General features: G+C 40.3%; 1 protein-coding gene across 12 annotated transcripts in view; it reads left to right on the plus strand.

Moving 5' to 3' along the window:
• The window catches only part of fat1a (FAT atypical cadherin 1a), a 95,832-nt gene that overhangs the window by 2,082 nt on the left and 79,997 nt on the right, over nucleotides 1-13,753 (plus strand). For all 12 annotated transcript variants that reach the window (XR_013909723.1, XR_013909721.1, XR_013909722.1 and 9 more), the window contains exon 2: nucleotides 1,434-4,723. Coding sequence is in view for 7 of the 12 variants with exons in the window: in XM_026171459.2 (XP_026027244.2) it covers nucleotides 1,462-4,723 (3,262 nt within the window). In the remaining 5 variants the exon portion in view is untranslated. The remainder of the gene's footprint in view (nucleotides 1-1,433; nucleotides 4,724-13,753) is intronic.

Here is a 13,753-nt window from a genome sequence, read left to right on the forward strand (position 1 = left end):
TTTGATGGTCAGCGATGTTTAAGCGTCTGCATCTCTGTAACGTGGAAAAAAAAAGTTAGGTCTGCTATTGTGAGGTGCGAAAGAAAAGCAACCGCTGGCTACTTTGGGTGATTCTTTGGAGAACTTTTCGATACAAAGTGAATGTCGAACGTCGTTTTTGATGACGTACGCACACACTTTGTGCTGTTTTGTGTTGGGAATACGTATCTTTTTTCCTACTAACCCCCCAGCAAATCTCTGCTAAGTGCACGTCTGCCATCGTTTCGAAGTGAATGGCTGTAGTTGGGGGATGGGGTTAGACGTGAAATAGTCTCGAGGCACCTAACTCATTTTTTTTGAAACATTTGAACTTTTTTTTTTTTCAAAATGAAAAACGGCTCGCTGCCGAGAGCATTCAGAGAAACGGAATTTAAACAAATGGATACTCTTCTGTATCGTAAAGAAAAAGGGGGAAAAAGAGCCAGAATTTTAAGTTTTAGTTACAGTTTCTTTTTTTTTTGCAGCAGTTGTCTGCAAGCAGATGGTTCTTTTGTACCTGCGGGTTATAGTTTTAGATTAAAGGTGATTGGGGCTCAAACCCTGTCATTTATTAACCCCGCATAAAACATTAATAATTAAACTAGTGGGGCTGTTTTGTCACGCCAAAAGTAAATATATATATATATATATATATTTGTTTTTTTACAACGTGCGCACACATAGCAGCGTCTTGCTTTTTATTTGTCTTTGTGGACTCCCACACGGAGCCGGCGACGTTGTAAAGCAGTTGTAAACGAATGAATGCGCAATTTGAAAGCACTTTCTCAGTCATCTGGCCTTCGAGTTTAATTCTGATTGTACTTCGACGAGATTATACAGAGATTATTTTATTTACCACACACCTTTGCCATCATCATCTTTTTTTGCTGCATTTCTGCACGAGTGAAAGTCCAGCATCATTTTGTAGTTACGAGATTGTTCGTAGTGCTCGTGTAGCAATATGTTAATGAGTATAATCAGATTTCTATATGTCTAATGTGCAACCCAAAAATGTAAATTATAGCACTGCAGTTTTCAAAGAAGCCCGAGCTTTTTTCTTTTTTCTTTAGCTCATTATGAGGAGGTTTTGTGACATTTGCGTGTTCAGAAGGGCACCCATGGAAGGCATCTGGCATTGTCACCTGACTGACTGATCTGCTTCATCTTATTTCCACATGAAACCTGTTTAGTCTTTGTCACACTTATCATCACTTGTCATGATATTTAAAGGAGTCTGGGAAAAAAAATTGTGCCACAAATAATGTTGTTTTCAGCATTATAGCGGTTTTCCAGCCTACTTAGATGAAGACTGATGGTTGAAAATAAAAATTTCCCCTTAAATGTTATTGTAGGATCCCAATGAAATGTTTCTGCAGGATTATCGGTCTAAAATCCTTTTTTTCTCTCCCTCTCAGGTGGTTCGGTGAAGATCACGGTACGATAATGGGGAAGCACTGGGTTCCACTGCTTGTGCTGCTCCAGCAGCTCCTCTGTGGCTGTGCAGGGAACCAAAGGATGGCGAGGGCCACCTCCATGCAGTTCACACATTCTCTTTACAATGCCACCATATATGAGAACTCTGCTGCTAAGACTTACTTAGAAAGTCACACCAAAATGGGAATCTTTATCACAGACCCAGAGTGGGACATACGGTACAAAATCATCTCTGGAGACAATGAGAACCTATTCAAAGCAGAGGACTATCTGCTGGGAGATTTCAGTTTTTTGCGAATAAGGACCAAAGGAGGCAGCACTGCCATTCTGAACCGGGAGGTTAAAGACCACTACGTGCTGACTATTAAAGCTTCTGAGAGAAACACCAATTTGGAGTGTCGCACTCGAGTGAAGGTACAGGTACTGGACACCAATGACCTCAGGCCTCTCTTCTCACCCACGTCCTATAGCATCGCTCTGCCAGAGAACACGGCAATCCGCACAAGCGTGGCCAAAGTCACGGCAACTGATGCAGACATCGGTACAAATGGAGAATACTACTATAGTTTCCGGGAATGGACAGACATGTTTGCAGTACATCCAACCAGCGGTGTGGTGACACTGACGGGCAAACTAGATTACTCTGAGACGAAGCTGTACGAGTTGGAGATCCTTGCCGTGGACAGAGGGATGAAGCTGTACGGGAGCAGTGGTTTCAGTAGCATGGCCAGACTTACAGTCAGGGTGGAGCAGGCCAATGAGCACGCACCTGTAATTACTGCAGTAACCTTGGCCCCCTCTGATGCAGACCATGACCCCACTTATGCCATTGTGACAGTGGAGGACAAAGATCAAGGACCAAATGGAGAAATAGCATCACTGAGCATTGTGGCTGGTGACCCTCTTCAACAGTTCAAGGCTGTAAGAACCAACCCCGGGAGCAGGGAGTATAAAATAAAAGCAGTCAAAGATGTCGACTGGGATAGCCAACCTTTTGGATACAACCTCACTTTACAGGCAAAGGACAAAGGCAGCCCCCCTCAATTTTCATCAGCTAAATTGGTACATGTCACTTCTCCACAGTTCAAAGTGGGCCCTGCTGTATTTGAAAAGGCCGTTTACAGAGTCAATCTGAGTGAATTCGCCCCCCTTCACACACCTGTCACTATGGTAACAGCTGTGCCAAAGTATCCACAACTAAAATATGCTTTTAGGCACAAATCTGACAAGAACAGATTCACCATCAATCCAGATACTGGCTTAATCAGCACCGCAGGGCCAATCAATGCTGATATTTCCTCACAATTTCAGTTGGATGTGATTACAAGTGACAAAAAAGCAACAACCAAAGTGATTGTTGATGTGATTGATGTAAATAACAATGCACCTGAATTCCAGCAGACATCTTACAAAGCCAGTGTTGATGAGAATGTACCCATAGGGACTAGTGTGGTGACTGTTAAAGCCACTGATCTAGACAAAGGGGAGAATGGCTATGTGACCTACAGCATTACCAATGTGAATCCTCAGCCGTTTGTCATTGACTACTTCTCTGGTGTCATCAGTACCTCGGAGGTCCTAGATTATGAGCTCATGCCCAGGATTTACAATCTTAAAGTCAGAGCATCAGACTGGGGATCCCCATTCCGGAGAGAGGTGGAAGCATCAGTCATTATAACGTTAAACAACCTGAATGACAATAAGCCTTTGTTTGAAAATGTGGACTGTGAAGTGACTGTGCCGAGAGATCACGGCGTGGGAGAGCAGATAACAACAGCATCTGCCATTGATGCTGATGAACTGCAGCTAGTACGGTACAATATTAAAGCTGGGAATGATCTTGACCTGTTTGAGCTGAACCCAAACTCTGGCATGCTTTCACTGAAGCACTCACTGAGCGAGGGAGAGGCAGCTAAGGTCTCGTTTCATAGTTTACAAATCGTTGCATCTGATGGCGAACATGAGACTCAGCCAATGATTATGAACATAACTGTCATCACGGCGCGCAAGCCCGTCCAGTTAAAGTGCGTGGAAACCGGAGTCGCTACTATGCTGGCTGAAAAGCTGCTTCAGGGCAGCAAAATCCACACGCAGAATGAGCCGGATGACAACTTCATGGACTTTCACTCAGTCAACCGGTACACTCCTCAGTTCTCAGAGTCTTTTCCAAGTGTTATTGAAGTCAAAGAAGATCTCCCTGTCGGGGCCCGGATTGTCCATTTAAATGCCACAGACTCAGATAGTGGCTTTAATGGGAAGCTAGTGTATGTTATTTCAGGAGGAGATGCAGAAAGCCACTTCATAGTAGATATGGAAACTGGTTGGCTTTTGGTTTACTCTCCTCTTGACCGGGAAACAGCAGATCACTACACCCTCAACATTACAGTTTATGATCTCGGGATACCACAGAAATCCTCATCGCGTCTCTTGGATGTTAAAATCTTAGACACCAATGACAATAGCCCCCAGTTTTTGCAAGAATCTTATTCTGTTGAAATAACTGAGAGTACACCTGTTGGGACTGAAATCATCCAGGTGGATTCAACAGATAAGGATCGAGGTGACAATGGAATCGTCAAGTACTCAATTTTGGGAGGCACAGATCATTTTGCAATCAATGAAAATACCGGTGTGGTGACAGTGACAAAGCCACTGGATCGCGAGCTCCATCCATTTTATGTCTTGAAGATTGCGGCACGTGACCAGGCAGGAAATGAGCCTCAGCTGGTGTCCACAGTTCCCCTCAAAATCACCTTGGAAGATGTGAATGATAATCCACCCAAATTCTTCCCTCCTAATTACCGTGTAAAAGTGAGGGAGGACCTTCCAATCGGTACAGTAATCATGTGGCTGGAGGCTCATGACCCCGATATTGGGCCTTCCAGTCAGGTACGATACAGCCTTATTGATAATGGAGACGGGAATTTCGAAGTAGACAAACTCAGCGGTGCGCTGCGAATTGTTCAGAATCTAGATTATGAGACAAAACAGGTGTATAATCTTACTGCAAAAGCTAAAGACAAAGGGAAGCCCATATCTTTGTCATCAACCTGCTTTATCGAGGTGGACGTGGTGGACGTGAATGAGAATCTTTACAGGCCTATGTTCCGATCGTTTGTGGAAAAGGGATTTATAAAAGAGGATGCGGTCATTGGGACTTCAGTGATGAGTGTAACAGCTGAAGATGAAGACAGAGGCCGAGATGGAGAGATTCAATACTCCATCCGAGATGGGTCTGGCCTGGGGGTATTCTCCATTGATGAGGAAACTGGTGAGTCTCTTTATTCGCTAGATCTATGTGAAGCTTGTGTTGAAAGACCTGCATAAGGAAAGTATTATGCAGCTACAGTTTATTCAGTCATGTTCCACTGTGTGGAATAATGAACTAAGGGAGTCTTCTAAGAGACGGGTGAAGTTCCCTTTTTCAGTCATTTTTCTTCTTTTGGAGATTTTATGGCAGGAACAGATGGACTAGCTCTCTCTTAGACCTGTGTGGACATTCAGAAGTAGGTGCTGGTGTACAAGGAACACACATGGATTCATAATAAAATGGGTTGCATTTGGAAAACGGTCAAATCTGTTTGACCCAAATCTAAAATGTTAAGCATATATATTTTCAGTATAGTACCAATGGCACGGATTTGCTTGTGGATTTCCTATCATGCTGCAGAAAATATGTTAATACACTCTCAGCTGCCCAGAATGAGTCCAACAGCTGACTCAAATTAGCACAAAATAAGCAGTCTGGGATTCTTGGAGTTCCTACCCCAAACACAGCAATCACCTGGGTTGGATGTTTGTGCCTGGCTTCTCTGCATTCCTTTTAAAAGTTAGTAACAACATTTTTGACTTGCTTAATGTGACTTAAATCCCCATTTGAAATTACATTTCTCTCTGCACTTTACATATTTAATGACTAAATGAGGCAGTGAAACGTAATGCATAATGCAGCGATTTTCCTTGGCACATGTAACCTCAAAAGTTTATAGGTTTCTTAAGAAAGCTGGAAACGTGATCTATCAGTCTGCTGCTGACTTTTACTGTTGAGAAAGAGGTTTATATCTTTAGGTTAATGTTTAGTAAGAATTAGATATATGTGAAGTATTCAGTGAGCTGACAGGAAGTCTCCACAGTGAACCTGTTGGGAAATACCTTCGTCTGCCTCGTAAATTTAGCATGAGAAGATGAGCCGTTATGAAGGATGCAACCTTCAGGGCAGTTTGTCAGTTGCTGTGTTTGCGATTGTTTCTGAGGTAGTGGTTGGATGTCTCATTTTAATAAGATTTTTGCTTTATGAAGACAGATGCTGGGATATTTAAAGCTTGAACTAGTGACTGTGCACTTTCATGGATGCATGAAGGAGTTTTCATTGAGTTACTTCCTGTTTTGGTACTTCTATATTAAATGAATTTGGATGCATATCATGGATTTTAAATGGGTTAATGCCTTACCAGCTTTTCACCAGAGTGTACGGTCTGTGAGAATATTTAACAAATATAGCAAGAAAAGTCATTCATGAGCATGCATACATTCTCTAATACCAATTACTTGGACATTTGTTTAGTGATTTCATGCTGTAAGAAAAAACATTGCACAATGATCAGGCCATCAGTCATTAGTACATCCAAATTACTCCTCTCCTATTGTAATAATGGTCATATAAAGGCAGTTTTGTGGGAATTTTGCAGGATCGTTTATATGATTTGAACTTTTTTTAGGTGTAAAATGTCATCACTTTATCATTATTCAGTTCGACATATGCATTGAATTTCATCACATTTATTGTATGAATTTTCTGAATATAGCAAAAAAAGTTTTTGTGAAGTTAAGGTAACATCAACTTTTAACCACCAGCTTTTAATCATTTCAGTACATTGAATTTAAATCTAAAACTGTGCGTCCATGAGTTGAGTCATGTTCTGAAACTTCAGAGATCACAGTGACCTTGACCTTTAACTGCTGGCATCTAATCTGTTCATTGCTGAGTCCAAGGCAGTTTTTGTGCCAAATCTGAAAGAAATCCCTCCATCCATCCCACCGAAAAGGCCCTACACCTTAGTACTGTGATACTACTAATATTACTGTTGATGGCGCCGCATGCAGACCTGTGACTGGCGTCTACGTCTGCCTTTAAAATCCCATGTAGGGCACAGATTCTGGGAGCCTGGTTTGATCTTCTACTTAATCCCTGAGGCCTATATTAAGTGATTATCAGGAGGTGCAATGATAGGATTGTCCTGGGCTGGGTCCTGTTATTATGGATTAGATCTGAGGTCAGTAGACAACTAAATAGAGCCAAGGTGGTAATGCCGCTCCTATGATTTCACTAGATGAAGGGTGTGGTGTGCTAAAGCTACCATATGCGTTTAAAATATTGTGCCTCCAAAAGGAAAATATAAGCACGGGTGCGTCCCCACTATATACTCTTCTGCAGCTGCATGTTGTGAATTTTAACCAGGCTGTTTTAAAATCGTTTAAAATTAGAAAACAAGTGAAAAAGTGGTGTGGGGAAAACTGCCAGGAGCCGCACACCTCTAGTTTTGAAATTTGTTTTTCTCAGTGGGAAGTAGTGAAGGCAGAAGTGTTTTTGCGTTTTACTTGATGCTTGTGTTGCTGAACTTGGGCATGTGTTTGTTAAGAGTACATCAATCACAGTCTTGATCTGCATTGCATTGTTTTGCTCGTTCCATCACCACATGTGTAAAACCCAATGATTTTTTCTTATAGTAACATCCACAGGAAGACTGTTATGTGGGTCACATAGTGTTGCTGTGTAAAGCATAGCACTCTGTAGTGGTTGAGCTAGTCGACAGTGAGTGACTCTTGAAGAGTAGGAGTATCTAACAAATCCAAACAAAGGATGTATTGAGACTTTGAGAGTGACATTCATAAACCATCCAAGGAACAAACAAATTATTTGTTTCAGGCACAGATAAAGTAAAAAAAAAAAAAGCTGTCCATTGTTGCTGTTTATTGAACACCATCTTGTCCTCATTTACATCAACTCAAAGTAGGAGGAAACCTCCCATGCAAGCCACGTCGTCTTCTTCTATTATGGTTGCTTTCCGTTGGACTGAGGGAGTCCATGGCAACTGTTTGTCCAGACATTCTCTGTGTTATTAAAAGCTCTGTGGTCACTGGATGAGTGCCATCTTAATTTAAACATACCCTCATGAAGGCTCATTCCTGGGTCTTTTCCCATTCTGCACAACAAATCCATTGCTCATCAGTTTAACTGGAAACTTTGCTGATAGTGACGTGACTTTTAACTAGAAAGGACTAAGAGCAAAATAACTCAGCTTTAGGGCTGTGGGATATGACCAAAATCTCATATACATATAGACATTTATCGTCCTGACAACGGTATCACAAAAATTTTACATTTTCTGTAAATTCTGTGAATCTCGGGCAGCTTGACTTGCGTGAAGTGTTTTCAGCTGTTGGAGTTTTCTTGAAAAAGGTGGCTAGCTACTGTTTTACATGTTGTGGCTCCAGAGGCCAGCTGGTATTACAATTTTGTGGCAAATGGCTCATGCAGTGACTTAGTTTTTTATGTATTTTACAGGTTTGTCTTTAAAAAGGCTTTGCAGTTAGTACTCTAAAAAGACTGAAAGCAATTTGAAGAGAGGCTGCCACTCCTAAGCTTTAATTCCTCAGCTGATAATATGGCTGTGGAGAAATCCACTGGGGAAGTGCGTGTGTGTCATAGGAATTTGTTAGGATTATACCTCTTCAAATTTCACACTCATCACAAATTGATGAGTTTCCAAATAAGCCTGTGCCTTTTATAGAGCAAACCTAGATGGCACTTCTGTCCTTAAGAAAGGCTAACAATCATTATAATCTTCATACAAGCAGCTGTAGAAACAGTTACATACTGTTGAGGTGAAAAGACATATAAATTCATATGAGGTCAACTTCCAGTCCTAGTTCAAACAGACTAGCAATAAAGCTATGCTTATCTTGATGAACCTGTGCAAGTCTCCACTCCTCCAAGCACACCTGACTCAACCTGACACACCTAGGCAAGGGTTTTTTTTTATTGCCAGTGAGTAATCGTCTTAATTTTCCTCTGTCTGCAACAATCGAAGAAGAAGGCAGTTTCAGAAAAGACAGAGGTAAATGAGTAATGAGCAATCTTCACAGGAGTCCTTTTCCAGCACCTTTAATGAACCACTGTGTAACTGAGTCTCATGCTGTGGGATTCAGTATTTATTGGTGAAAGTCTTTATGATGGTTTGAATGTAAGAGTTTGGAAGAAGTGACTAGCACAACTTTGGAATCTGCAGTCACTTCTGTGAGCGCTAAGTCGACATCTGTGACATTTGTGCTATTTTGAAAACTCAGGGTTATGGTAGGCGTTTTGACTTCTGATAACTTAGGCCCTGGAGGGTAAAGGTTACCAAACAGGGTGAATAAAGTAGCCTGAGACAATTGAATTGAGTTAGTCTAATACGGAGAAAATTGTAACCTTTCAGAATAGATCTACTGATTCTGGCATTGGGAGCGACAGGCTACCTGTGGAAAACAGGGGGTTTTAAAAACACCCCTGCATTTTCATAACTTTGGCATTGCCCGGCTTAATGATGACTGCTAGCTTAATTAATGTTTACATTTACTGAACTCTTACTCAGAGCCGGCTCCAGACTGATTGACAGTATGCTGAAGAAGTTGTTCTTGTGCCTGCTTTTTGTTAAAACGGAGGCAATGACTTTAGTTCAGCAAAGTTTTCTGTTTTTTAATAGCTTATGCAGCAGGGAGGGATTATGTACCAGGTCAAGTCTAAATAATTGAAAAGGAACATGCTTGCAACAGGCTAAGACGGCTATAGTTAAAGCTATACTAAGAACCCTATATAATAATCACTATTTATCTCCTGTAGATAGCCAGTGTCTTTAGTGGTAGTATGTATTTTGGGCCATGTATTTTGGGAATATAGATGGAAGATGGAAGTGAACATTTTGATAGGGTAATATAGTTAATAATAACAAAAATTTAAATATTTTACTCCTTTCATTTAAAGTGGACTCTGTCACTGTATGCAGGCATGTAAGAGTTAAACTTTCTTTAAACATAACGCCTTTTTTTGTGCATTGTCAATGTGTTAGTAAACCAAACCATAACCCAAAAGGAACTGTGATTGAAGAGTGTGTCTTTGGTGGCTTTGATGAAGCTCTAGACAGGCCTTACCTTGAAAATCTACTCCAAGGAAGATGTGTCTCTGCTTGAAGTTAAATTGTGCAATGTACAAGTTAACCGAAGCAGTGTGTTGAGTCTACATGAGGCGCAGATGCTGATTGTATAATGTATGCATTGCCCTTTCTTGTTGGATAAAATATGCATTGCCCTTTCACTTGAAGCTGTTTGCAGCCTGTACTGTGAAAGGGTTCTTTGTGAAGGCAAATGAAACAGTTTGATGCATAATGACAAAGTCCTGTTCCATTAGCACAAAAAGTTGCCAGCGCTTCACTTCTTTTTCCATCATGATAAAATAAACAGGTCCTTAACCAGAATAAAAAGATCTACTCTTGTACGTGTTTATGCTCTGGATTTTGGCTTCTAGTTTAGTTTTAAAAGTGCAAACTGTTACCCTCTCACACCTTTAAAAAAAAAAACTTTTTAAAGCCTATATGTTTGAGATAAAAGTTAGACTGCTAAGTGGCACATGATCCCAAATAGTCTTTGCTTGAGTGCTGTTACTCTGGAGATGGGACCAAGAATGTGCAGCGGGACAAAGTTGATTGTAGGTTACTAAATGAAAAACACACTTTCCCTCGTTAAAAGTATGTTGTTCTCTCAGTCCATTAAATCTTTTTAAAGAAACCTTGAGCTGCCTTGCGCACAGGACATGCTTCATTGTGTGTTTATTCATGTCACGCTAAGACTCGTGAATTAGATCTTTACTTTAGACCTTTTGATGTATTTTAGTTTTCACATTTTGAGGCTTTGTCTTTAAATAGTGGCCCCCATGGTATACTTTGAAGTCCAGCACAACACCAGTATTGCATTTGTTCAATTTAATAAAAAGTAATGGATTTCCTTGTATGGGTATAGCTACTTTAAAGTCACAGATGCTGAACACAACCACTGTTCCAAAGATCTAGTTTTAGTATCTGTTTTAGGCCTTTATAGCCAATTTGATTCTACCTGACAAGACCGACCATTAGGGCTGCACGATTAATCGTTAGAAAATTGCGATCTCGATTCATACTTATGTGCGATCTCATTTCCAAATGACAACGATTTTTAAAAAAAGGAAAAAAAAGATGACGATTGTACCGCATTTTGATCCGGGACGTGATCTGCATGAAAACAAGCGCTCACTCTTCCTGCTCAACAAATGACAAGGGCGGAGCCTTATACCACGTGATACAGAAGCTGTGCCGTGTGATGCTAAAATTAGCAGGGAAAAAACAACGGAGAGCACGTCAGGGATGACGAGAAAGTGACAGGAGAAAATCCGTCCCGGTCAACCACCCAAACATCAATAACGGGAACCTTATACAGCGCTTCCCTATACACGTCGAACTCCCGCAGGCACAAAGAAATTACGGAGGCTATCACTTATCACCTGACCAAAGATATGGCTCCCATCAACACTGAGCAAAACGAGGGATTTAGGAAAATGATCAACACCCTAGACAAACGCTACACAGTGCCGTCCCGCAACTATTTTTCTATTGTTGCACTACCTGCTCTATACACGCAGTGTCAAGCAACGGTGGAGACGGAATTTCAAGCAGTACAACATTTTGCGGCAACAACAAAACGTGAGACATTTGTTGTTTTTATGTTTATTTATTGTTTTTATGTTCAGTCTCAACTCTTACGAAGTTGATGTGCAGTTAATAAGTGCAATAAATATTTATACTGGAAAAGAAAATCGTGAGAGAATCGTGATCTCAATTCTAAGCAAGAAAATCGTGATTCTCATTTTATGCAAAATCGTGCAGCCCTACCGACCATTGATATACTTGAGTTTAGGGAATTGGGGCTTACAACAGGACTTTAACATTCTCAATAAAGTTTGTAAGGTCATTTTTTGGTCTGACAATTTATTTGACTATTACATATAATTATAGTGCTGACTATCATTTTTGTATTGATTGCCAGCACAGAAATGAGAAGAAATATATAACTGTAGGAGCTGCAGGCGTGAATCATCAGTCATTCTTTGAGGTGTAGTTACCAACACACAGATGCAGCCTTGTGAAGGGCGGCTGTTAAAAGGTATATGGATAGGAGGATGTGCTCATGTTTCACTCTAACAGCTATCCAAATAGGGCAGGGAGCCTTGTAGGAAAGGAAATAAAGGCTTGGTTCATGCAGTATTAGTACATTGTCTCTCTCAGATTTCCCATTATCACTGCAGAGTTGTTCCAAGCTAAAGATCCAGACATTTAGAAGGAAATGCAAGGAGACAGTGGCATAACTTTGTTGTTGTTAAAACCATAAGAAGGCACTGATTTTTCTTTTTAGGTTAGGTTATGTAAAATGAAAATATGGGAAACTAGTTGCTGTGATAGCATATACAATGATAATCTGGGTAGAAATAGATAAATACACCTCCACAGATGTAGATGTAGAGCCTCGTGATGTATAGAAATGAATGGAGATGGTGTCATTGTTATCAGAGGAACAGGCAGATAGCTAGTAGGTATAGTAGCTGATCCTAAACAATACTGTGATATTGAATCAAGGAATATTGCTCTGAGGTCTTTTTGAAAGGCCTTTGAAATAACAATGTTCCCACTAACAATGAAAGCTTTATATCATCTGCTACATCCCAAAAGCTATCTCAGCTGGAATTAATAGACATTTTTTTTAAATGGGAAGAGAAAAATCAATTCAGGTACATATTGCAGATATATAACAAAAGTATCAAAAGATTTTCCCCATCTTAAACATACAACTGAATGATTTTCATGTTTTCTTGATGATTTTTCTTTAGACAATGTTTTCTTTTTTTCTATTTTTACGTCTAAAGAAGTTCTGAAGTCATACCGTCTCCTATATAAAACCATATCCGTCTAACAAACTTCTCCTTAAGCCAGCTGTGGGCAGGAATTTTTCGAGTTCTACAAGTAATTGCACCTTCAGTGATGCATGAAGTAAAATGAATCGGTTCCTCAATAGGTTGTATTAGTTTGTCTGGTATGTTGAATGAGATAAAAAGCATATATTATTTATGTGATGATGTGACACCCTGATAAGCTGTGAGACCTTTCGCAATTATGATGACTGAGAATCTTTGTGAGTCATGTCTGCTTATAACAATGTTATGTAAATGTATTTTATGTGTGCAATTATTGGAAAGATTAGCATGTCAAAGTTTTAACCACAGTCGCTTATTTCTTATTGAATTTAACTATGAACTGCAAGAAAAGTTAGTATTATTATAGTATACATGATAAAATTGTGATAAAATAGTTTAGTAGGTAATAGGTTACATCTTACTATGCAGTAATAATAGAATAGGTAATTTTAGTAAACCACAACTATGAACTATAAGTCAAACTAAACTCTGACTTACAGAACTTTGACGTTTTTCATATTTCAGGCATTTTTAGCATTAAGGCTTAGCATCCTTAAAACAGATCTTGACTACAGATGTCTGGGAACTTTGGGATGATCTGATATCAAGAGAAAGCTTAGTTTGGGACTCTTTTATTACTCTAGACCCAACAAGGAGGTAGTGGAATTTGAAGCATTTTGCCAGGACTGTGGAAAGAGAAGGGATGGTGGGGGTAGGGGGCACTGTGAAAGTTTATGTAAGCTTGGGAGCTCAAGGCCTGAGAAGGCTGAGGAATGTGGGGTAGAGGTGAGACAAATTAATGTATCTAGTTCAAAGCAAACCCCGACTTTTCAGCTGCAGAATAAACGAGGAAGTGGTTCCTGTTTGCTGTTCACAACAAACATTTCAGGTCGTTGATGGTCAAATGCAAACTACAAGAGTCAGGTCAAACATGTGCGAAGAAATCAGCAGTTTCCAACAGCTTTTCCAAAGCAGATTACTCCCCTCTTCATTCAGTGGCTAACTCTGTCTTTTCAGAGAATTCTTATTGAATAGATTCATCGGGTATCTGCACAGGATGTTGATTTAGCAGTGATTTCGATACACAAAATACCCGCTGGTCTCGATAGCTGAAAGTCTTTTGGCTGTCTCAACACTCGACCACACTGCCACTGTGCTCAGATAGCTTTGAAGAACAAAGCCAGAGGGAAGAGAAAAGAGCAAGGGGAAAAAAAGCGGAAAGCAAATCTGGCAGAGGCTGTTGCACAGTCTGTTTTCTTTCTTGTG

Source organism: Astatotilapia calliptera, chromosome 6 (genome assembly GCF_964374335.1).
Source record: "Astatotilapia calliptera chromosome 6, fAstCal68.1, whole genome shotgun sequence".
In the NCBI taxonomy this organism is placed as follows: Eukaryota; Metazoa; Chordata; class Actinopteri; order Cichliformes; family Cichlidae; genus Astatotilapia; species Astatotilapia calliptera.